Raw genomic sequence first — 26,530 nt, forward strand, 5'->3', positions numbered from 1 at the left:
TATACATAATATTAAATTCACATAAATAATGATATAAAATATTATTTTAAATAATACAATACAGTGTAACATCAAACATTATATAATATTATATAATATAATGTCAGTACAATACACCATCCTTAAATAATGTAATACATCATAATACAATACAGCAACTTGCATTATACCGTATTACATTGCATTCAAACACAGTTCTTATGCTAACCCTTCTTTGGCTAAAATTTCTTGCATTGCACAATATTAAAAAGATAGGTAATAAAATGAAAGGTATAAAAATAAAAACAAGCGGAGATAGAGTTTAGGTTGTATTGTATTAAAACATTGTTCATATTTTAAGTATAATCATTTAATCTTTATTATTTTATAATTATAATAAATTTATATTTAAATAAAATTTAATTTAAGTAATAATAATATAAGATAGTAATGAACCTAAATAAATAAATGATAGTACATTATTTTACTTTCATTATATAATTATACCATAATACGTATAAATAAAATTATATTGTAATATAATAGAATTAATAAAATAACATAGTATTGTAATATCTTATTAATTAGTAACAATATACTATTAAATTTTTTATATTTATAAAATTAGATACAAGAATATTTAATTCTTAATTAATAATTAATAATAATAAATATTAATATATTTAAATAATAATAATTTAATTTTAACAAAAAATAATATTATTTTATTATATACATCAAATTTAGTATTGTATCACAACTCAAAGTAATACATTCTAATGAAATAAACCATAATATAAATGCAGCGTGTCAAAACTCACCTTAAGAGTACTAATATTCTATTTGCTATTAATAAAATAGGGCAGTTTGGGTTTACTGTTAATAACTCACCTCGAACTTTTTTCTTGTATGTATCCCAAGAACGAGAGAAAATAATTGACGACCGACGAGTCCTCTCACAAGCTTAAACGAATCAGTCTGCAATACCTTTACTTGTATTTCACCCAATTTTTTAATATATTATCAGCTTATATTTTCATCCAATTTTTTAATATAATATCAGCTCCTGAAAAAAATTTCAAAAAAGCTGTTCCTTAATTATCTTTCGTACATTTTCTTCGTAATACGAGGCAAATCCATAGTATGATATTCATCTTAATTAATTAAAATGATTATGGAATTGATTTAACTCCGACTTCTCAAAAAATTAAATGTCTATTAATATTTATAATCAGAAAATCTACCTACTGAGACCACTCTAGATCAAATTAATCTACTATATTTAACTTCAGAATGTTCATAGATAGATCGCTCAAAGCTTTTTGTTGTCGTTTACAAATATTTTATTACTTATCTTAAGTGCTGCAACTACCGAAATACAAATATAAGAGATTTTACAAGTGGTGATGCTGAGTAGTCTGCATAATTATTATGAATCAGAGAAGCTATACAATTATAGATGTGGTGGAGTAAAAAGCTAGGAAACAAAAAGTAAACAAAAAGGAAATAAAAGGTAAGAACAGGAGAGTGTAAGATATTAACATTAGGGGAGTCCTATCATATTTTTTTTAAATATAAAGATTAAACGTGAATATAACTTAAAATATAAGAATTAAATAAGCATCTATTCATTCAAACACAACAACTAAAATTGCCTTAAAATAAAGTTCTATAATAAATATGAATATAATATTATAAATAAAATATGTAATATTTTTTTAATAATTAAAATAACTTAGAAAATTAATATTATCGATCAATCATTCATGTTCTTTTTTGTTTGTTTTAAAGAATTGCAAATCAATAAAAAAAATATGCTACCTTTTCTTGATTAGATAAAAGAAAAAAAATTAATTAGGGAGCGATTACTTTCTTAAATGACCTATGAACGATGAACCGCATTCGCCTACCTAATGTTCCACTACTTTTTTTTAAATTAATTTGTAGTGGTCGGCTGCATGATTTTTCAACTTTTGTTTTATTTTTTCTGTTTTTGACTGGCACGGGCCCGACCACTGCAAATTTATTTGAGAATATTATAGTTAACAAATATGTAACACAAAGTGTGAAGTCGAAACAGGAAAATTAAAGATGCTACAATGATTAAAACTTTCATTGAATTCTAAATTCAGCTTTTCAGAAGGGACTCCTTTGCATAATTGTTGATAGAATATCGACTATTAGTAAATATTTTATCATGCAGTGTAAAGAAGAATAATCTAGCTCCTTTTGTTTCAGCATAGCAGCAAAAGCACTGATCTCCAAAATAATAACTCATCTAAAATTAGACAAATCAATAATCATCACTGAGCATAATAATTTCATGCCATGAAAGTACTGATACTATATACTCCACCTTAAATGGGGTGAATTTTAAATAATTTTTGAAGAATGGGTAGAGAATGAGGAAAAAATAATTCTCAAATTCTTAATGGGGTGGGGTTAGTTTTGTACTTCCCACCCCAAATCCTATTATAAATGAATATTTTTTTAGTTTTTATTCAATAATTTTATTTTATCAATTAAAATGTTGGTTAATAAATTTTCTTTTTATTAACCTAATATAAATAAGTTATAACTAAAAGAAAAACCTACATTATAATACTTATTTAACCCTAAAGCATTCTTATGTTTTCTTTTTCCTCTTAAGATACTATTCTCTTCAAACATTTTTTAATTTTAATATTAGTTCAAGATATTATTTGAACCTTTTGGAGAATTTTTAAAACAATTTAAATAATTTGTAATATGATAATGAATTTATTTAAGTTTCTAATTTTTAATTTACTGAAATCATTTATCTATACCTATTATTAAATAAGTAAATAGAGAATAGGGTAGGGGTAGAGAAATCATTCCTCACATGAGAATTCTCCATCCCCACTCCACTAAATTTTATTGGGGAATGAGATGAGGAATAGAGGTAAAAATTTTAATGGGGTGGGTAATGAGGTAGGCCTCCCCACCCCCACCTGACCCCATTGATGTCCCTACATAAAAGAATAGAAGATCACTCACCTTTTTTTTTTTTTTTATTTGATGTAACTCTAAATCAATAGTGACTACAAAACATACGTATAAGTATAGAGTTGTTAAATAAACATATGAAATGAGAGCATATGAAATTGAGTACTTTCTTGAATCAAAGTAAAGTTGTCTTGATAACATGTTGCAAATCTAATTAGGAAGTATCTAAACTATACAAAGAACATGAAGAAAGTGTTGATAACCAAAAACTTAAACTTTGAGATGGAGAATTCTAATTCCTTTCTCTTGCTAGTAATATTGTTTGAGGAAAAATGAGATGATATTACATGTAGAGATGCTACCAATTTATAGTAAAACAAAACTTTTCAATTGTTTACAAGTGTCAACACAAAAATATTATATTAATATGATAATAGAACAATTTGGGTTTAGTAAATCTTCTTTGACTCACAATTTAAATAAATTAGAGGATTTTATATAAAGTGGTGGAAAATTCATAATAATCATAGCATATTGTCACGTCATAAATAATTTGCACAACAATCCATGTGGCACTTAAACAACTTCTAGCACAAAAGTTGCTAATTAAACCTATCGAACTTCTCAAACTAGCTAAGAAAAGATGATTGTAAAAAAGCTAGAGAGAAGAGTGCAATGTAGCCAAAACGAATTTTATTACTTGAAAGAGAGAATACAAGAGAGCATTACAAGTATGCTTGATCTACTTATGCTTGGTGTGTGATGTTGTGCAAAATGGTGGATGCCATGCCCTATTTATAGGGAGGCTTGCCTAGATCTAGAGAGTTCTATGCAACTTGCGTAAGTTGCCTAGTTATCTACTAAGTTCTAGAGTACGCAACTGTAGAATTATCTAGATATTTACAGTTGCTATTGTATTATAGAGATTTCTAAAATTGGATTGGACTTGGTTACCTTGGATTTTGGATTGAGCGCGCCTTGCTACTTAGCATACTTCGTGTTTGGGCAGTCTTTTATTGAGCTCACCTTGGCAGGCTAGTTTGGCCTCCTTTAGTGGTAAATTTGAGTGGTCCGTGACAATATGCTATCTTTTCTTAGTTTTAAAAAAAATTAATTATATAAACCTTTCTTTAAAAATGACTCCGATGAATTTGCATTTGTCTTTATATAGGAAAAAAAAGGCCTGACCACTATAATAAATGTGTTTATTTATTGGTAATCGGAATTAAATTAATGATATGTTTACTTGCTTGAATGAGAGAAGGAATTTGAATCAAAGTGATGGGCCCAAACTAAAATAAGGAGTGATTACTAGAGTTCACATTCCTATGGGAGGAGGTGCAAATGGGAATCCCATTCCCTGAGGTAACAATATTACCCCCACTCAAATTTTAAAATTCTTATTTTTTCCTTCCTTATATATTATTATTATTATGAAAAATTTATTGATGATGATGATGATAATTTTTATTATTTTTATTATTATTATTAATTACTATTACTATTATCAAAATAATTAGTACTATTTTATTTTATAATAATAATAATAGTATTGATAATAATAAAATTTTTATTATTGATATTATTTATAATCATTATATTAATAATAGTAATTATTATTATAGTAATTTTATTACTAATATTAATTATATTTAACAATTCTCATTTTATCATGACATGCAAACATAATGAAGTTATGTATTGACTGTAGACTAAAACAGATTCACTACTTTATGATACTGATTTGGCCTACCGGATAACAAAAGTTGTCGGCCATACGTTAAAGCTAAATTGAAAAGTATAATATTAAATAAATTGTCAGGAGATGATTTTATCTGAAATCTCACTTGCACGGTCCCGATCGCATACAAATTTGTGATGAAATTCATAATGAATTTATATATCAGGGCGAAATTGCTTTATATAGTTTCATCAACATATGTTATATCATAAAAAATATACTGGTGTTTATAATAAAAAACTAATGACTATATTATATCGAATTTATTAAATATGAATTCAGAAGATTCATCGATAGATTGCTATAATTTTTATGTTGTAGCTTACAAATATTTTGTTACTAATTAGAAAAGTAAGAAATTTTACGAATGCTGATGAAAAGTAGTCTGCACAATTATTCTGAATCAGAGAAACAGGGGAGATCTAGACAATTATTGACGTGGTGGTGCAGAAAGCTAGCCCCAGACGATGACTCCTTTGGGGACTCCTTTGATTTCCAGCACAAAAGCATTCTCATTGACATTGACTCAAGGGTAAAAATTAAATGTTTCACGTAGTATAAGAAGAATTAAAAAATGCTTGAATGAGCATTCTTACAGAATTCATAAAAGCTACTTTCTTTTGAGCATTTTCGCAACAAAAGCAATTGTAACATTTAGCATTTAATCTAATATTAGAATGGCCGATGCGATCGTTTCCCATATCTTGAAGAAACTGAATTCGTCTACCTCATATTGCAATAAGATAGAAAAAGTGACATGGACAAAACCAGTGTTCATACTTTAAAGATGCGACAAATTTCAGAATATTTATAATTATGTACGACAGCTAGTGGAGTAGAATCAGGGAAATTAAAAGATGCTACTACAATTACTAACGTATGGGTTGGGGATAAGCATAAATTTTTCATCTGGTGCCAAATTCCTCCAAATAAAGAGGGGGGACCCCTTTGCATAAATGTTGATTAAATATTGGTTAATATCTTATTAGAAATTAAGATATGTTTATATATATATATATATAGTCGTTATCTCTCCATAGATTTCCACATGAAACAACATGTAAGCATAGTGTTTTAGGCCATCGTCGATAGTTTTACAGCGGTGAAAGTTATTTTCTTAGACTGTGACATGTCAAATTCGGACTCTATTTTGCGTGGATGTATGCGGGAGAGAATTTATATATGAGTGATGATACAGTCATAAACTACTGTACAAATTGATATTATACAAACTGATGTGGCATTAATTCATTAGTTGAATGAAAATATAAAATAATATAAATAAATCATGTGGGCCAAGAAATATTTAATTCAACCAATAAATTAACACTACATCAGTTTGTACAAGAGTTTATGACTATATCATTACTCTTTATATATATATATAAATTTGTTAATTCAAAATTTTAAAGTACAGAAAAGTTTGGGAAAACTTTAAAATCGTGAGGTTTTAAAATTTTCTTAGACCTTTCCTGCATATATATGTAACCTCTTTCTTTTTTCTTTTTTTTTAATGCAGACACTCTGTTAAATCATACGACTTAATAGAGTTAATTTTCAATATACTATAAAGTTGCGTGGTTTAATATCATTAAAAAATTAACTCTATTAAGCCACGTGGCTTAAAAGTGTGTTCCTATTAAAAAAAAATGACGGCGCCTGCACTCGAGAAGGAATGTGTGTGCGCGCGTGTGTGTATATATATATGGGATGTATACTTGAGATTAACTAGTGATGAAACTGGGAATTTTTTTCTCAACCTAAGCCAAAAATATTTCAATAAATATTGATCATGGAGACTAATAAGATTTTTTAAGTTATACATAATAATGTTTTAGGGACTAATATGAGTATTACTAATTTTATTGAGATTATTAAAAAAACAATGTGCTAATTTACCAATATGATTTTTCCAATCTTTTTTCTTTTCGTTATTTATTCCTTTGTGAATTTGAGTATTACTAATAACATTAATGCTTGATATTATTTTGTGCTTATTTTTTAAATTAGTAATTAAATCTGAACCCTTATAGTAGAAGATTACGGAAAAGTGAACACACAGAAATCATATAAATCATTACTAGATCCAAATTTGTGCTATTTCATATATAATTTGTGAATATTTATAATTACGCATCACAACTAGTGGAGTAGAATCAGGGAAATTAAACATTCTACAATCATTGACGTGTGGGGTGGGGATAAGCATAAACTTTTTCTATGCAGTATAAAAGAATGCAATAACTCCTTTTCTTTCAGTATCATCGCAACAAAAGCACATCTAATAACTCTTCAGAATTCTCGTCTTCTTTGTCAGAATGGTTGATGCGATCGTTTCCTCTCTCCTGGAGCAGCTGATCTCTGTTGCGGCTGATGAAGTGAAACAACAGGTGAGGCTTGTGACTGGTGTCCGAGAAGAAGTGAAAAAGCTTACCAGCAATCTTCAAGCCATTCAACTTGTGCTGGAAGATGCAGAGAAAAGGCAAATGCAGCACGACAAAGCTGTTACTTTTTGGCTGGATCAGCTCAAAGACGCATCTTACGACATGGAAGATGTGTTGGAGGAGTGGACCACTGCAAGGCTCAAATTGCAGATTGAGGGCCTTGACGATGACAATACTCTTGCTCTTGCTGCTCATAAGAAGAAGGTATGTTCCTTCTTTCCTTCTACCTCAAACTGCTTCGGTAGTTTCAAACAACTCAGTCTTCGTCATGACATTGCTGTCAAGATTAGAGAAATCAATAAAACGCTGGATGATATTACCTCTCAAAAAGATAGGTTTAAATTTGCTGAGAATGTGAGTAACAATGTCAAGAAGCCAGAGCGAGTGCGAACCACCTCCTTGGTTGATGAGGGGGAGATTTGTGGTAGAATTGACGAGAAAAATGAGCTGTTAAGCAAGTTGTTGGGTGAGAGTAGCGAACAACAAAAAGGGCTTCGTATCATCTCACTGTTTGGGTTAGGGGGTATAGGTAAAACAACCCTTGCGCAACTAGCCTTCAACAATGAGGGGGTGAAAAGAAAGTTTGACATAGTTATATGGGTGTGTGTATCAGACGCTTTTGAGGAGATTAGGATTGCTAAAGCAATTCTTGAGGTTTTAGACAAATCTGCTTCTAGTTTAGGCGAATTCCAATCTCTTATGCAACAGACTCAGGAATCTATTAGGGGGAAGAAATTTTTTCTTGTTTTGGATGATGTGTGGGATGGAGATTTCAAAAAATGGGACCCGTTCTTTTCTTGTCTAAAGAATGGCCACCATGAAAGTAAAATTCTAATTACCACACGTGATAGGTCAGTTGCACTCCAGATGGGATCAATAGATATTATCTCTGTCAAGGAGTTGGGTGAAGAGGAATGTTGGTCATTGTTTAAGCAGGTAGCATTTCTAGGTAGGTCCTTTGAGGATTGTGAAAAATTAGAACCAATCGGACGAAAAATTGCATGTAAGTGCAAAGGCTTGCCTCTTGCTGCAAAGGTAATTGGGAATCTGTTGCGCTCTAAAAGAACAGTAAGCGAGTGGCAAAGAATTTTAGATAGTGAAATGTGGAAGGTGGAAGAGATTGGGAAAGGTCTTTTGCCTCCTTTGTTATTGAGCTATAACGATTTGCCCTCCAGTTCTATGGTAAAACGATGTTTCTCATATTGTTCTGTCTTTCCAAAAGACTACAATATAAGGAAAGAGGAACTAATTACACTATGGATGGCTCAATGTTACCTTAATTCAGAAGAAGATGAAGAGATGGAGATTATTGGAGAAGAGTATTTCAACATCTTAGCAACACGCTCTTTCTTTCAAGAGTTTGTGAAAGATTATGATGATAATGTTATGAGTTGCAAGATGCATGACATAGTACATGATTTTGCCCAACTTGTAAGTAGAGAAGAATGTTTGTGGGTAGAAATTAACAGTAGGAAAGAATCAGTCATAAACTCTTTTGGTGAGAAAGTCCGTCACTTAGGGTTAAACTTTGAAGGAGGAGCTTCATTTCCTATGTCCACTCCTGAATTTAATAGATTGCGTACCCTCTTAATTTATGATTTAAGTCCTTACAGTCCGTCTCTTAATGGCAGCATCCTTGTGGAGTTATTTAGTAAAGTGGCATGTTTAAGGGCACTAGTTATAAGGCAATGGTTCATACCCTTAGATGACCAAAATTTCATTAGAGAAATTCCAGAAAATATTGGAAAATTGATACATTTAAAATATCTTAATTTATCTGAATTATGTATAGAGAGACTGCCTGAGACTTTGTGTGAATTATATAATTTACAAAAGCTAGCTGTTAGATGGTGTACAAATCTTAGAGAATTGCCTGCGGGGATTGGAAAGTTAATGAACATGAGGAGTTTAATGAATGGTCAAACTGAAAAGCTGAAGTACCTGCCAATAGGGATTTCCAGATTGACCAGCCTTCGAACATTAGAAAAGTTTGTTGTGGGTGGAGGTGTTGATGGTGGCAGCACGTGTAGGCTTGAATCTCTGAAAAATCTTCAACTCCTTCGTGAATGTAGAGTAGAAGGGCTGAGTAATGTATCGCATGTACATGAGGCTGAGAGGTTACAACTTTACAATAAGAAAAACCTCCTTCTTTTGCATCTTGAGTTTGGTAGAGTCGTAGATGGGGAAGGCGAAGAAGGGAGGAGGAAGAATGAGAAAGATAAACAACTTCTTGAAGCCTTACAACCGCCTTTGAATGTAGAGGAATTATGGATTTTATTCTACGGAGGCAACATTTTTCCCAAATGGTTGACTTTGCTAACCAATCTAAGGGAACTAAAACTCTTCTCGTGCGTTAACTGTGAGCATTTGCCTCCACTGGGAAAATTGCTTCTGGAAAAACTCACCCTATACAATTTGATTAGTGTAAAAAGAGTGGGTGATGAGTTTTTGGGAATAGAAGAGAGTAGTGTTGATGACACATCTTCATCTTCATCAGTTATTGCCTTCCCCAAATTGAAATCACTCAAAATTGAGGACTTGGATGAATTGGAAGAGTGGAATTACAGGGTTACGAGGAAGGAAAACATCTCCATCGTGCCACGTCTTTCTTCCTTGGAAATTGATTGCTGCCCCAAATTAAATGTGCTGCCAGATCACCTTCTTCAAACGACGACACTGCAGGAATTGAGTATTAGGGGGTGTCCTATTCTAGAAGAACGTTACAGAGGAGAAGACTATCATATGATATCGCACATTCCCCACACCAAGTTGTAAATTCTCGAACGGTTGCAATTACCATCCCCCGCCGGTAATTTCTGCTCCTCCCCTGTTTTACTTTGTTGTTACTTGTAATGAAATTAATAATAATAATGATAATCATTATATTTTGAATTAGATTTCTATATTTTGCCCATGTCTCACAGGAATATGCAATATTTTCTGGGAACTTTTCCCGAGACACAATTTCTTTGATGCTTTGTAGCAGTGTTTGAAAACTAAAGTATCAGTTTTACCTTTTCTAATGAAAATCCTATTTTTGATATATATAATTTGTGTGACACTAATTCTTGAGATTTGTGAGATGGGTAGAGTAATTGTGTAACTGTTTTACTACATTAGCCCATTTTGTTTTGAGGAAATGTCAGAACTACATTAGCAATTCACATGTCCATACTAATTTGGTTTTACTGATGCAGGCAGCAGAGCAAGTCTATGAAAATGACAAGTACTGTGAAAGGATTGCCAAAATGTCCTGCTGGTAATTCACTTGCTTTATTTTATAGAATTTTATTTCCATCTTCTATTGATATCTGTGTTGCGTATAAACAACAACAGAGAAGTAAATAATTGAGTACTGCGTTGCACTAGATTCCCTACTAGTACTGCGTTGCATTTTTATCTTATCTAATTTATAGAATTTTCATTTCCACCTGCATTGCATTTTTATTTTAATTTTAGGTTGACTTTTGAAGACTCTATGGAGAAAATTGGGGTAACCAAGGATTATCACTGTGGTTATTGTGCAACGTTTGGTTTCTGGACTTTGAAGAAGTGATGGCCGGGTCTGCTCTGTTTCAATTGTTGATGGATAGCCGCCTGAAAGATATGATGATTATTATTGGTTGTAATAACAATTTGAGGTGCTCAAAAGCTACAAAGCAAAGCACATGTAGGCTGATCATATGCTTCCATGAAGGAATTCGGTGTTGACACTATTATGCAGGTAACCACAGTTTATAATTTGCACAGATCTGCATTGTCAGAATAACCTTTAATATTCATTGTGTTTCTTTGTGTTATCTTGATATGTAGGGTATCGTCTTCAAGGATTTGTAAGAGCGTTTGCAGTAAAGTTACCAGTTCGTGCAATTGCACTTTCATTCGGAGTACAATTTTGGATTTTCAAGGTTTGTATGTTTGGTTGCGATTAAAATGTTTAGTCACTCATTCCTTATCTTTTCTGATTTTCAAGTTATTTAATTTTTGTCCATAAGCAGTTTTCCAACTCAGTGAGAATTTGTTTTTTTTTTTCTCCACACATGTTTCAATGCTTGTACCTGTTTTGGCCGATTTTTCTAACTCGTAGAAATTCATTTCCAATGTTTCCTTTTGGTTTGAGTACAGACAGAAATAAACAGAGCTCTGGTCACAGACAGAATATCATCTTCTTTGGTATTTTGTCTCTTAGGTCTAATCTTTAGTAAAGTTATTTTTGTTTCTGTAAGTTATCAGGTTAAGGATACCAAGCAGCTTATTAATGCAAATGTCAGAATGAAGATTGCTCACCGCACCCGGTATGTATGATGGCGAGGAAGATTAATTGTTCACAAGCCAATTTGATGAGTGTTAGATTTTTGGCTTTATATATTATTAGAGCTCTTCCTTTTGAGAGATGTCTGATCAAATTTGAGTAGAGAATCTTCGATGACAATTCTGTTGTAAGAGTTTCACGGTAGTGAATCTTGATAGCTTGTAGTCTCTTGAGAGAGAGAATCGTTATCCTTTCAATATTGGTAAGCTCTCATTTGTTTGTAAAAGCATCTTTATATATCGACTGTGTTTCCTTGTGCTATCAGGTAGAATATCATCTTCAAGGGTTTGAAAAAGTCTCTGTAGTAAAGTTCCAACCACGTGCAATTCCTATGGACAGGCATATTCATTTGAGTAATTCAGTTTCAGATTTTCAAGGCATGTATGCTTAATTAGTTTTGATTAAAATATTTAGTCAATCATTCTGAATCTTTCTGATTTTCAAGTTCCCTAGGGCCACAACCAGTTTTTCAAGTCTGCGAATGGCTGCAAAAAGATTGATGGTCATAAAATTATCTTGAGCCTTGAGGCATTGCGTTTGAGCGCACACAGAAACAGAGTAAGGGAAAAAAACTTGACAGTAGAAGGTGCTCTAAATATAGCAAAAGTATATTTCTACTTCTTGTGGCTATTTTACTTTTGTTTCTTTTGACATCATATTTGATTAATTCGTTCGAATTCGCACTCTCACTCATTATTTAAAACCATTTTCAGGTGGCTTGCAAGCTAATTAAGTTAATGCAAAAACAATACTCTATACAAAGAGGAGCAAATTGAAGGTGATAAATGCGTGTATAGTTGCCAAGTCGCTTATTTTACTTCTTTCCTTATACTAAGATGACTCTGGATTTGAATTTCCATAACTAATTGTTGGGCTGGTGCAGATTTTCTTAAAAGGGCCTTTAAGCTACCTTATGAAATTGTGAAGTTATTATTGCTTAAAGCAAGCACCATCTTCTGTTGCAAAGGCTTTCCCCACATGATGAGATGCAGTGATTGTTACCAGCCCCGTGTTTGTTAACTCAGGTCGGTATTATCAACTAAGTCCTCTTCTTCACCATTTTGGTATATATAAAGATTAAAATTTAGAACGCTTGTTTCGGTTTCTTGTGTAATCAGGCTAATAGAGCAAATATCAGAATGAAGATTGTTTAGTGCAACTGGTATGGCAAGGATGATGATGGTGAGGAAGATTTTTCACAGGACAAATAGAGCCCTCCATTTTGTGAAATGTCATCCTCAAATTTCATTTGTTGATTATATGAAGCGAAGCTAATGCCTTAATAATAAGACTTTCCTGTGAAAGTTTCATTTGAGTGAATTTTGGGAGATTGACTGTTTTTAGATTGAGTGAGAAATTAAGCACATATCAATGATTTAGGTCGTCGGTGAATGTTTTTCTTTAATATTCGTACACTCTCATTTCGTAGTAAAAATCTCTTGACAGCTATTGGCCGTGATGTAGGCTAATAGCCAAATCATGAAGAATTATATGTTATTTCTTTATGCCTGTTTTCTATATATCATTTCTGGACTATCAAGAATGTAATTTTGTAATTATTTAACTCTGCTTCCGCTAACATACAGTATTACAGGTGACATCTTGCAGATTTTTTTCGCCCTTTTTCTTTCTCCATTAAAATTGCTAGAAAAGGAAGTGATCGGCTTGATTTTAAGTCCTGCAAAATGTGCTGGAGGCAATGTCTTTTGCATCAGCAAGTTATCAAACATTGTAGTCTAAATAAAGAATCCTGAATTGCTTCCCAAAAGTCCAGGTTTTTCATCTCTCAGTTTCTTAAAAGCTACAAAAGCAAACCCTATGTGGGCTGATATGCTTCCACTGATCAGGAAAGAATTTGGTATTGACACTATATATTATGCAGGTAACAGCAGTTGACAATTACTTCCAACTTAATTACTTTCCAACAAATATATATTATCCAACAAATTTACCCAAATTTGTCATAGTTGACAATTCGCTTACAATGTTTCCTTGTGTTATCATGTGTGAATTGAAAGATTGAGAAAGGCTGATTTTAACAAACTTATGCAATTGAAGAGTTTGAAAAAGCATTTGCTCTAAAGTTTCCAGCTTGTTTAATTGCTGTGAAGAGGCACATTCATTCTGAGTACATAAATTTTAGATTTCCACGGTGTGTAAGTTTAGTTGCCACCGAAATGTTTTGTCTCTTATACTTAAAATCCTTTCTAAGTTCCCAGTTTTTTTGGGCTAACATTAACAGTTTTACGAGTGTGCAAGTGGTTGTTAAAGATTGATGGTTATAAAAATTATCTTGAGGTCTGAAATCTTAATTTTCTGTAAGCATCTGTATTTGAGTACAAATTTTTTATATAAGACTGATGCATTACATAGTGCATGATTTTGCCCAATTTCTAAGCAGAAAAGAATGTGTTTCGATAGGAATTTATCATGGTAGTGAGGAATCGGTCATAAACTCTTTTGATGAGAAAGACCATCACTTAATGTTAACTCTTTAGGAGACTGTTCATTTCCTAACTCCATTCATAGACTTAGTAGATTGCGTGCCCTCTTAATTTACGATGTTAACAATTTGTCTCTTGATAGTAGCATCCGTCTAGAGTTATTTAGCAAATTGGCATGTTTTAGGGCATTAGATATGAGACGATTAAGTTTGGGTGTGATAAATTTGATTGAAGAAATTGCAGAAAATGTAGGAAAATTAATACACTTAAAACACCTTAATTTGTCTGATCTAGATATAAAGGAACTACCTGAGACTTCGTGCGAGTTATACAATTTACATAAGCTAGATATTAGAGGGTGCCGGTATCTTTGAGAATTACGTCCAGGAATTGGGAAGTTAATGAAAATGAGGAGTTTACTGAGTGGCGAAACTGATTCATTGAAGTGCATGCCAATAGGGATCTTAAGATTAACCAATCTTCTAAGATTGGATAAGTTTGTTGTGGGTGGAGGTGTTGAACATGGCAAAACCAAGTTGTCTTGGATCTATGAAAATTGAAAAACCTTCAACTCCTTCGAGACTGTGGTATAGAAGGGCCGGGTAATGCGTCATATTTTGGTGATGCTATGAGACTAGAATTCGCTAAAATGAAAAATCTTCTGCTTTCGAAACTGTCTTTTGATGGGGAAGATCGAAAAGTAAATGATGAGGATGAACAACTACTTGAAGCCTTACATCCGCCTCCGAGTTTGGAGGAATTAGGGATTCTGTATTACAGAGGCAGCATTTTCCCCAACTCATTGATTTCACTAACAAATTTAAGGACTCTAAAAATCCGCTGGGGCAAAAACTGTGAGCATTTGCCTGCATTGGGAAAGTTACAATCTCTGGAAAAACTCACCATAAGTGATTTGAGGAGGGTAAAAACTGTGGGTAATGAATTCTTGGAATTAGAAGGAAGTACTGATTATGACCCGTCTCCATCTTCATCTTCATCTTCATCTTCATCGGTGACTGCCTTCCCGAAATTTAAATCACTCTTCATTTGGAAAATGTCTGAACTGGTAGGGTGGGATTATAGGATTACTAGAAAGGATAACAACTCCATCATGCCACGTCTTTCTTTCATGGATATCGGGAATTGTCCTAATATGAAAAAACTGCCCAATTACCTTCTTCAAACAACGACAATGCAGAGATTAAAGATTCGGAATTGTCCTCTTCTACAAGAACGTGACGGAGAAGGAGAAGACTGGCGTAAGATATCTCATATTCCCCACTTAAGAGGCATATGATGGAGGTCCATAACTAAATTCTCAAACGGCGGTAATTACTACGCCTGCAGGTAATTTCTTCCCTTCTAGTCACTTCGCTCTCTATTTCTATTTGGGAGAATCCTTAGAAATTTTTTTTTGCGACACTCATGTAATAATGTTGATAACAAAAATTATCATTGCAGCAGTTTGGTATTAATTTTCATTGATCCACAAATCTAAACTATTTATGTATAAATAATGCAGGCAGCAGAGAAGTTCATATAACCGGATCTGCTCTGTTTTTGGTTAAATGCATTCTCTAAGTTCATGTGTTAACAGTAAAAGGAATAGTGATGGCCGAATCTGCTCTTTTTAAATTCAAGCAGTTGATGCTTTCTGAAAATTGTCAAGTTATGGATTAATTGCTTACTGAATACATGATATCTCATGGTTGTTAAGTTATATTTCTGAAAACCCTCCTTTCTTCACGCGTGTTTCAATGTTGGTTGTAAAAACGATTTCATCTCTCAGGTTATCATGTCCAAGGTTTTGAAAAAGCTTTTGCGGTAAATTTCAAATTAAACTTGTACAATGGCTGTGAAGGGGCATATTCAATTCGGTACGTCTCTTGGTGCCATCCACTAATGCTAGTACCGTGTTGTGTATATCTAGTTGCGATTAAAATATTTAATCTCCCCACCTTAATCTTTTCTGGTATTCGGCAGAAGATTAACAGTGAAAATTATTCTTTAGGTATACAGTCTTAATTTCCAATAAATTGTGTACAAAGTTCTCTATTTGTTATACGGGGACTGAAATTTTACGTATCATATCAATCTTCAATTTTCGGTAATTCTGGTTTATTTGCTCATACAGAGTGCTTGTCTCGGCTGATTTGTCTTATTCGTAGAAATTCATTTCCATTGGTTCCAGCACAAACAAGACCAGAGAGCTCTGGGGAAAAGTATTCTATTTCTTCTGGTATTATGCCTTTGTTTCTTCTTTCATAATATTTGTTCTACTTCAGGCTCTCATTCAGAGTATGAAGCCTTTTCCAGGCATCTTGTTGCCAAATTTTGCTGCCATCAATAGATTTTTCCAATGAATTGGAGAAGATAATGTTAAAAGGGCATTTAGCTTCCCATGTTTGAACATGGAACTACAGAGAGTAAAATTGATCAATTTACAATGTTAATTCGGCTGGGTGGCTACTTATACTCAAGTCTGATATTCAGGCTTTGTTTCATCAAATGTCCAATTTATTGGTATCCTTTTCACGTTTCTTCTTCCATGTTGGTTAATTTGTACGGTTGGTTTCAGTTCGGATCTCTGACTGTTTATTATTCCAGCTTTTCTTCCGAACCTTTTTCCATCCTTCGCTAGCTTTTTGGCAATGCTAAATGCATTTTCGCAAATTTTGGACTGTCTCGAAGGAAAGCAGACAATGTGACAAACATCTAATGCCATTTATGGCTTTACATTTTTTGGAATAAATCTTTTGAGATTCCTGGCCTAATTCTTTGGTCCCAAAACTTGTACTAATCTTAGATTTGCTTGCATCATCTTCGGGAAAAAAGATGTCTGTTAGAGTAAATTTAGTTCTCATTGGAACCCTTAACCCAGCCGGACCGAGGCTCTGTTGGTATAAGCTTTTTGGTCACTTTGCTGCCAAAAGATAAGTGTTTTGGTAAATAATTGCAACTTGGTTTTGGCAAGGTAACTTCTTAACGGCCGCCACTATTTATTAAAGCATAATGTCACGGGATGAGTGTTTTGCGCAGCTAACCCGTGCGGCACTTAAACAACTTTGCCGAATGTTGCTAAGTAAGCCTAGAGATTCTCGAATAAGAGAAGAGAGCAATTGAGCCAAAGAAACTTGTATTACACAAAGAGAGATTACAATGCTTGTTGGATACAAATGCTTAATGCCATCCCATATTTATAGGGGAGGCTTTGCCTAACTTTGCCTAACTTTACCTAACTTTGCCAAACTTGGTCAAACTCTAGAGTATTTTACAATTTCCTAGCTATTTGCATGTGCTGGAATTGTATAAAGTATTCTAGAATATTTACATGTTCACATGTGCTAGAGTTGCCTAGAACTTTTCGGAATTGGGCCAAGCTAGCACTCTTGGCCTTGTGTTGGCTCTCTAGCCCGAAATTGGGGCAATTGGGCTAGCGAATTGGGCGGTCCGCAACAATAAGTTCTAAATAAGATACCAAACAGTAACACTCGTCAACTTTCCCTTGACAGTTAGAACTTTTGTTTTACAACAATAATGACTTAAAAATGATTGCATATTTGGTAATTCAGAGTAGCAAGTACTGAGACGCTGTTTATTGAACTTTCGAGGCATTTCAGAGCAGCCGGCACCCATGTTTGGCAATTTTCGAAGTTACAACGTGGTGCTGTCTATAATGCACCACAATGCAAATTTTGGCGCGTTGCTCAAACCCGAGAAGGACCTTGAGTTTTGCTATATGTACGAGCAAAAGCTATTGATAATTAACATAAAAATGAATTTATAATTTAATAAAATTATATTATATTATAATAAAGTGTATTATGTTCAGCTTTTTTATTTTATCTTTTTATATTATAATAATTAATATATAACAGTAAATTTTTATTATACAATTTTTATTACATTTTTAATTATTTGTATTTTTATTATATTATTTAACAATACTGCATTATATTGACATAAAATAATTATTTAATATAATTAAAAATAGAATAATAACAAATTTATATTTCCGAATTCAAAGTAGACGTTTGTAGAACTGAGCACCAACTAAAAGGAAAGAAAAGAAAACAATAAAATATTATAATAAAATTGAAAATAATTAAAAATATATATTATGAATTTACATTTATTCATTAATTATTATTTTAAAGATTAATTGTCAATGATAACAGCTCTAAATCACTGTCACGGCCATCGACCGCTAGATTTAGATGTCTATTTGAGTTTATTTTTAGTACTATTGGAATCCTTGCTGCTTAAGCATTGCATCAGTATATGTTTCATTGGAAACCAAGGTCCCTTTCGTCACAGATTTATGGTCAAAATTTTAAATCTCAAAACTTTGACCATAGATGGAAGATCGATTTCTAGTGAAACATGTACCTTTGTAATCCTCCACTGATGACGATTTCGACAATACTAAAAACAATATCAAACAAAACTAAAACGTTGTATCGGTGGTGGTTCGTATGCTTGATCTGACTGTCGATGATTTATTTTATTTTTATTTTACAAATAAAATAATAAATTTAATATAATAACAGTATAAAATATTAATAAATATACAGAATAATAATTTTATATAAGTAATGGCATAAAATAATATTTTAGATAATACAATATAATGTAACACCAGATATTGTACAACATTAATATATTACACATTTAATACAATGCAACATAATACATTGTACCATCATTAAAGAATCAAATACATCATAATAAAATTTGGCAACTTGCATTACACTGAATTGCACTACCTTAAAACATTGTTCTTATGCTAACCCTCCTTTGGCTATAATTTCTGGTTGCATTACACAACAATAAAAAGATGGCTAACACAATGAAAGGTATATAAAATAAAACCAAGGGGAGATAGGGTTTAGGCTTAATTGTATTAAAACATTGTTCTTATTTTAAATATAATCATTTAATTTTTATTATTTATAAATTATAATAAATTTAAATTTATTAAAATATTAATTAAATCTAAATTTAAATAATAATATAAGATAGTAATAAACCTAAGTATTTAACAAATAAATGATAATATATTATTTTACTTTTGTTATATAAAATCATTTTAATTATTTTACTTTAGATATATATAAAGTATTTAATGTTATTTAATCATTTATTATTTTCTAACATATTAAATGTAACAAAATAAATTAAACAATTATATTTGACATTAATAATAAAAACAATTTTTTAATTTAATAACATAATATAATTTATATTATATTGAATAATTAGAAATATTATATTTTTTGAAATAATAGTATATTATTCAATATTATAATATGATTATACTATATTATTATTATTATTATTATTTAAAAGGTATACAGGTGGGCAAAGCCCAAATTTATTTTTGGCCACTTACCTTCCCAAGTAAGGATGGCCAATGGGCCAAGCGGCATATGGCACAGCACGGGCATGGCACGTGTCCGTACAACACGGCATGGTACGAGCATATTTCGGCAGGGCATGCGGCATGGCAAAACACGCATGTGGGTTGGGCTGGGCTCAGAATTTTAGGCATGTGTGTGCCTTTAAAGCATGACATGATTAGATATTGGTCAAAATAAGACAAATAAAAGGGCACGTAATAAGCACACTTCATTGTTGGGTTAGGATGCGGCCCGTAGGCCATCAATGGCATGTGGGCCAAAGTATTATCAAAGTACAACTTTTTAATGAAATGTAAATATAAAATGTTATGATTTTGTAAATTAAAGTTTTAATATATTTTATTTGCATAGGCTTTTAAAAATTAATTTAAGTCTTAGTTTAAAAAAAATTCTAATTGTTTTATGTTTATAATTTATTAAATGAATAAATAATATCTTTATTTTGATAAATAAAATTATAAATATCATGATCTTATAAATGATAAATCAAAAAATTTATATTAATGTAAATGAAGTATTAATAAAGGTTATTTCATGCTTAACAATTAATATTTTGTATTTTTGTACTTGTGATTAGTCATAATCCACATTTTGTAGTTGTTGTGAATTCTTATATTTGTTATTAGAGAATTGAAATTTTTATTTTTATTAACCATTATTATGATCTATGAAATTAAATTTATGTATTGTTGTATTATGGTTGGTTATTGTGAAATTAAATATTTAGTTGTGAAATTGTGATACATTGATAATGAAATATTAATTGTTCCCTTAATAAAAATTATTATTATTATTATTATTCTTGTTGTTGTTATTGTTATTGTTGTTGTTTCTGTTATTATCATTATTATTATTATAAGTGGATGGGTTGATGGGTTTGAAAAAGAACGTCAGGCATGTGCGCTTGAAAAAGCACGCTAGGCATGTAGAAAACAAGGTTAATGGCCTTTCTTTGGGAACAGCCTGAGCACAGCACGTGTGGGCTTGTACCATGGGTTGTGTGTAATACCCTAAGCAAATCCCACATCAGCAAAGCACGAGAGAGATAGTGGGTTTAAAAGAGGTGATCCACACCTTAATTGGCAAGATGGGTTTTGGAGTGTATGGATGCCCTAGGAACAAAATCGTGCGGGCCTTGTTAAGGCCCAAAGTGGACAATATCTTGCTAGGTCTTAGTTGGGTCATGACATTATGGTATCAGAGCGGCTTCGTGTGTCCTCTTGAGCGATGGTGGGGCAAACTTTATCGAGGACACTGAGTCCCTAAGTGGGGTGTATGTAACACCGTAGATGAATCCTACATTGGCAAAGTACAGGAGAGATGCTGGGATTATAAGGAGTTGATCCACACCATAATTGGAAAAACGCGTTTTGGGGCATATAAGCGCACCAAAAACAAAACCACACGAGCCTTAAAGCGGACAATATCTTGTCAGGTCTGGGTTGGGTCATGACAGATGGTATCAGAGCGGCTTTGCGTGTCCTCTTGAGCGATGGTGGGATGAACCTCAGCGAGGACGCTAAGTCTCTAACGGGGGGTTGTATGTAACACCCTAGGCAAATCCTACATCGGCAAAGCACGAGAGAGATGCTGAGTTTATAAAGGGTGATCGACACATTAATTGGCGAGACGCGTTTTGGTGTGTATGGGTGCCTCAAGAACAAATGGTGCAGGCCTTTGTTGGTAGTTTTTGTAATCAAATGCTATTGGTGTCAATGTGCAAGTGTACACAACAAGTAATAAAGTGATGAATATTCAAGATTGTCTCACAGGGATTGATGATACTTGAAATATTGTAGCAATCACAATAGTGCAAACTAATTTAAATCCGAAGTTAACAAACGTAAAATGTGTTCTATCATAATTAATGATTGTGAGAGAATAAAGTAAGCAAAACAGTAATGAAATAAACTAAACTAAATGTGTCTAAGATTCAATTGAGACCATGGTAGTTGAATGATCAAACTCTCCTTATGGGCTGACTGTTTTTCATCAAGTTGACTCCAATTGTTACGCCAAGTGCTGCAGCACTGGGCAGAATTAATCTGCATCCTCAGCTGTCCACCCCACAAGGTGAGCACCTATGTCTAGTGTGTCACAAATCTTAATTTCAAGTATTGCCCTTATGGGATTCAAGATAACTTAATCCAAGAAACTTAACTTAAGATCAAGTAATACTCTAATAATATCTGCTAAGACATGCCCTTTTGCTGCTCTATCTTAACTGGAACTATTAAATGGGTGGTCAACCGAAATAATAGTTATATTAATAATAACTACTAGAGTATAATGCTACAGCAATGACATAACAACACATAAGAACAGTCAAGAACCCATTGGATTGTTTGTCACTCAACTATAAGAAAATGTAGTTCATATTCTGAATAAGAAAAACAAACATAAATATGTTGTTCACGGGATACATTAGAACAGTCAAAAGAAGAAGATAAATATAAGTTGAGCATAGTGAGACAAATTCGAATAATTTTGCAAGATTCCTCAAGATTGCCGAAACAACACTCTTCAATTCCGATCTTCTTCTCTTTTTATCTCTAATGATTTTAATGATACTTCCCTTGCCGCCCTTCTATGTAGTGCACGCCTCTCTTTTATACTGTAAACTAGGGTAAAAATAAAAGTCCATAGGCATGCATGAGTTAAATTAGGAAATCTGCAAATCGCGATTCTACAGCTGACTCGCACCTAAATTTTCTCTCGCATTGCTCCCAGATTGCTATAGCACTGGTTGCTCTAACATCCACTACAATACTGCATTATTCCCGATTGTGCTTTACTTCTTTTGTGGCTATCTTATTTCCTCCTCTTGCTCATCCACTATCTCACTATCCCCTCATGAATTAAGACTTTCTGAAAACCTACAATTATGCACCTATTTTTAGCACCAATTACTTTGATTCAAACAAAACTTATTAAAACTCAACTAAAATGAATGTTTATGCAAAATACAACCAAAATGTAATAAAAACACCTTATTTGTTCTCTAAGTGATCTTAATTTAAGTCTAGAATTGATGTAGTAACTTTCATTACCTAGAGTTATCAGTCTTGTTAAGGCCCAAAGCAAACAATATCTTGCCAGTTCTGGGTTGGATCATGACAAATAGTATAATAGTGACTCTGCTTGTCCTCTTGAGCGATGGTGGGGCAAACCTCAGCGAGGACGTTGAGTTCCTAAGGGGGGTGTATGTAACACCCTAGGCGAATCCCACATCGGAAAAGTACGGGCGAGATGCTGGGTTTGTAAGGGGTGATCCACACCTTAATTGGCAAGATGTGTTTTGGGGTGTATGGGCACCCGGGAAACAAAACCGCACAGGCCTTGTTTATGCCCAAAGCAGACAATATCTTGCCAGATCTGGGTTGGGTCATGACAGATGGTATCATAGTGGCTCTGTGTGTCCTCTTGAGCGATGGTTGGGCAAACCTCAGCAAGGACACTAAGTCTCTAAGGGGGTGTATGTAACATGCTAAGCAAATCCCATATCAACAAAGTATGAGAGAGATGCTAGATTTATAAGGGGTGATCCACAACTTAATTGACAAGACGCATTTTGGGGTGTATGGGCACCCTAGGAACAAAACCGTGTGGGTCATGTTAAGGCCCAAAGTGGACAATATCTTGAAAGGTCTTGGTTGAGTTATGACATTAAATAAATGATTTGAGATTTAAAAGAAATAAAATAAAATAAAATAATATAAAATACCCTTGAATATATTAACCCAAAATATTATATTCTATAAAAGAGATATATAATAATAATAGTATAACAAAAATAACAGGTGTTATACTTTCTCTCCCCCTAAAGAGAAATTTGGTCCTCGGAATTTAGAACGTCACTTTATTCTTCAAAAAATTGAGGGTACTTCTCCTTAATCTCTATTTCTCATTCCCAAATAGCTTCCTCTATAGAGTGATTTGCCCAATGAACTTTCACTAGTGGTATGACTTTTCTCCTTAAAACTTATTCTTTTCTATCCAGGAGCTCTATTGGTTGCTCCTCGTACGACATATCATTAGAGATCTAGATGGGTCAGTAATCCAAGACATGAGAAGAATCGGCCACGTACTTCCTTAACACAGACACATGCAATACATTGTGAAGTCTTAAAAGGCTTGGTGGCAAGGCCACTCGATACGCCATTGTGTTAATTCTCTCTAAAATCTCAAAAGGCCCAATAAACCCAGGGTTAAACTTACCTCTCTTCCCAAAGTGGAAAACTCCTTTCCAATGTGAGACTTTTAAGAAAACATAATCCCCAACTTGGAATTCTAGATCAAGTCTACATTGATCAACGTAACTCTTTTGCCTACTTTGAGCTGTACAGAGATGCTCTCGTATCAATTTAATTTTTGTCTGCAGTAATTTGAACTAATTATGGCCCCAATAGTTTCCTTTCACCAACTTCATCCCAACAAATAGGTGACCTACACTTCCGCCCATATAAAGCTTCAAAAGGCACTATACCTATGCTAGAGTAGAAGTTATTGTTATAGGCAAACTCGACTAATAAAAAATTATCTTCCTAATTACTTCATATCCAACACACAAGCTTGTAACATGTCCTTAGGAGTTTGGATAGTCCTTTCTGATTTTCCATCAGTCTAAGAATGAAAGGCAATATTGAACCTTGGTTTTGTCCCAAATTTCTTCTACAAACCACCCCAAAATATAGAGGTAAATCGTGGATCTCTATTCGAGACAATGGACACTAGCACTCTGTGTAATCTCACTATCTCATTTATAAAAAGTTGCCCTAGCTTCCATAACTTTTTTAGTACTCTTCATTGGCAATAAGTGCACTGACTTGGTTAATCGGCCTACAATAACCCATATTGAGTCCCGACTTTTCCTTGAATGAGGCAATCCATTCAAAAAAATCCATGGTGATATGCTCCCACTTCCATTTTGGAATAGGGAGTGACTGAAGAGACCCAATAGGTCTTTGATGCTCAATCTTCACTTGCTGACACACTAAGCATTTCGAAACACAATCAACAATATCACCTTTCATATTCCTCTACCAGAAATTTTGCTTCAAGTCATGATACATTTTAGTGCTCCTAGGATGAGCACTAAGACTTGAGTCATGGCCCTCTCGCATAATCTCCTTTTTTGATCGAGCAATTATAATCTTTCACCAACTCTAACCATCTCTTTTGCCTTAAGTTCAATTCTTTTTTAGTGAACATGTACTTCGAACTCTTGTGATTTGTATAGATTTCACAAGTTTCACCATAGAGATCATGTCTCCAGATCTTTAAAGCAAAGACCACAGCAGCTAATTCCAAGTCATGAGTGGGATATTTCTTCTCATAACTCTTTAACTATTGAGATGCATATGCAACTACATTACCATGTTGCATTAATACACATCCTAGTCCATTTCTAGAAGTATCACTATAAATGAATAGCCACCACCACTAGAAGGAATTGTTAAAATAGAAGTAGAAACCAATCTATTCTTTAATTCTTCGAAACTTTTCTCATATTCATCATTATATTCAAACTTGATGTTTTTCTTAGTCAATTTTGTTAATAGAGCAACAAGACTAGAAAATCCCTTTACGAATCGCCTATAATAGTAAGCCAAACCCAGAAAGCTTCTAATCTCAGTAACATTAGTTGGTTTTGACCAATTCACTATGGCCTCAACCTTGGCTGGATCAACAGAAATGCCCACCTTAGTAACCACATGCCCTAGAAAAACTACTCGGTCGAGCCAAAACTCACACTTTTTAAACTTTGCATAGAGCTTTCTTTCTCTAAGTGTTTGAAAAACCACTCTTAAATGTTCCTCATGTTCCTCTATAGTTTTAGAGTACACTAGAATGTCATCGATAAAAACAATGAAAAATCGATCAAGAAAAGGTTGAAAGACTCTATTTATCAAGTCCATGAAAAGCTACTAGAGCATTGGTTAGCTCAAAAGGCATCACAAAGAACTCATAATGCCCATACCGCGTTCGGAATGCTGTTTTAAGAACATCCTTGTTCTTCACTTTCAGCTGATGATATCTAGACCTTAGATCGATTTTGGAGAATACTGTTGCACCTTGCAATTGATAAAAAAGATCATCAATGCGAGGAAATGGGTATCTGTTCTTGATGGTAACTATATTTAGTTGTCGGTAATTCACTGAGAAAAAAATGTTTGAATTTAACGGATTCAGTGGCTTCCAAAATACTTTGGTAGTAAGGCTGGGGTTTTGTTAAATCCCATGGTTTAAAAAACCAGCCTTTAGGGAAAAACTTTGTAAGGGTTTGAAATGGATCAGAATGGTAAAACCCTTCTTCAATAGTTAAAATGTTTTGGGAATGAGTTTTATCAAACCAAACCGAAGTTTTTTGTGTTGGTTGTGAAAGAACGATCTGAGATGACGAACTTTCACCAGAAACAACAACATTTTGGGAAAAGGATTTTGAAATTTCTTTTGGGCTTTCTTTTTCAGAAATGTCCTTTGAGGACATTTGGCTTTGGGAGAAGCTGCTTTGTAGGGCGAGCATAAGCTCGGGTGATTTGGAAATGGATTTCATCCATTGATTTACTTGTTCTTGGTTAGAGAGGGCTTTAGATTTTGCTTCTTCATCTTCGATCATGTCAATCCAAGATTTGATTGGCATGGCAGATGATAGTAATTTGTCTTGAGGAGGAGAAGAGTGGGAGTCTTTAGGAGTGGCTTTAGGTTCGGAATCTTTGGCAATGCCTTTTCCTTTGTCTCTTCTTTTTGGCGGCATTATTTGTTTTGAAGAAATTCCCGAGTTAGAAAATCAGGAATATAATTTGTATCTCCTTTAATATATTCAATATCAAAATAAAAAACACTTAATATAGCTTGCCAACGTGCAAAAATCTGTTTAGATGCAATGTTTTGAACATCTTTTTCTAAAACATGTTTTGCAGCTTTGCAATCTATCCTAAGTAGAAATTTTTGATTTAATAAGTCACTTTGAAATTTAGATATGCACAAAACAATGGAAAGAATTTCTTTTTTAATGGTTGAATAATTCTTTTGACATTCATTCCAATGTGCAGAAACATATTGAACTATTTGTTCTTTGTCATTTTCCTTTTGCTTTAGTATGCCTCCATAACCTAAATCTGATGCATCAGTTTTAACTATTTTAGGTAATGCAGGGTTTGCAAGAAATAAACATGGAATGTTTTTGACAGAATGCTTTATTAATCTAACAACTTTTGTAT

At 33.1% G+C, this 26,530-nt stretch overlaps 2 protein-coding genes across 17 annotated transcripts in view; both read left to right on the top strand.

Moving 5' to 3' along the window:
- LOC102613735 (putative disease resistance protein RGA1) overlaps window positions 1-12,948 on the top strand; it is a 63,696-nt gene extending 50,748 nt beyond the window's left edge. The window contains exons 2-10 of one of the 16 annotated variants that reach the window (XM_052441462.1): window positions 9,162-9,940; window positions 10,329-10,390; window positions 10,591-10,855; window positions 10,945-11,426; window positions 11,709-11,796; window positions 11,889-12,001; window positions 12,157-12,221; window positions 12,327-12,468; window positions 12,562-12,948. In XM_052441462.1, coding sequence (XP_052297422.1) covers window positions 9,162-9,906 — 745 coding nt within the window. In that variant the 3' untranslated portion in view covers window positions 9,907-9,940; window positions 10,329-10,390; window positions 10,591-10,855; ... (4 more) ...; window positions 12,327-12,468; window positions 12,562-12,948. Of the gene's footprint in view, window positions 1-7,335; window positions 9,941-10,328; window positions 10,391-10,590; window positions 10,856-10,944; window positions 12,050-12,156; window positions 12,222-12,326; window positions 12,469-12,561 lie in introns of all 16 variants that reach the window. The other 15 variants (XM_052441463.1, XM_052441456.1, XM_052441454.1 and 12 more) reach the window with 15 other exon arrangements.
- Window positions 12,949-14,536: 1,588 nt separating this feature from the next.
- LOC127902239 (putative disease resistance protein RGA4) lies at window positions 14,537-15,184 on the top strand. The gene has a single exon (XM_052441077.1). It carries the CDS (start codon window positions 14,537-14,539, stop codon window positions 15,182-15,184), a length of 648 nt encoding a protein of 215 aa, XP_052297037.1.
- The last annotated feature ends 11,346 nt before the right edge of the window (window positions 15,185-26,530 follow it).

This window comes from Citrus sinensis, chromosome 5 (genome assembly GCF_022201045.2).
Source record: "Citrus sinensis cultivar Valencia sweet orange chromosome 5, DVS_A1.0, whole genome shotgun sequence".
Classification (NCBI taxonomy): Eukaryota; Viridiplantae; Streptophyta; class Magnoliopsida; order Sapindales; family Rutaceae; genus Citrus; species Citrus sinensis.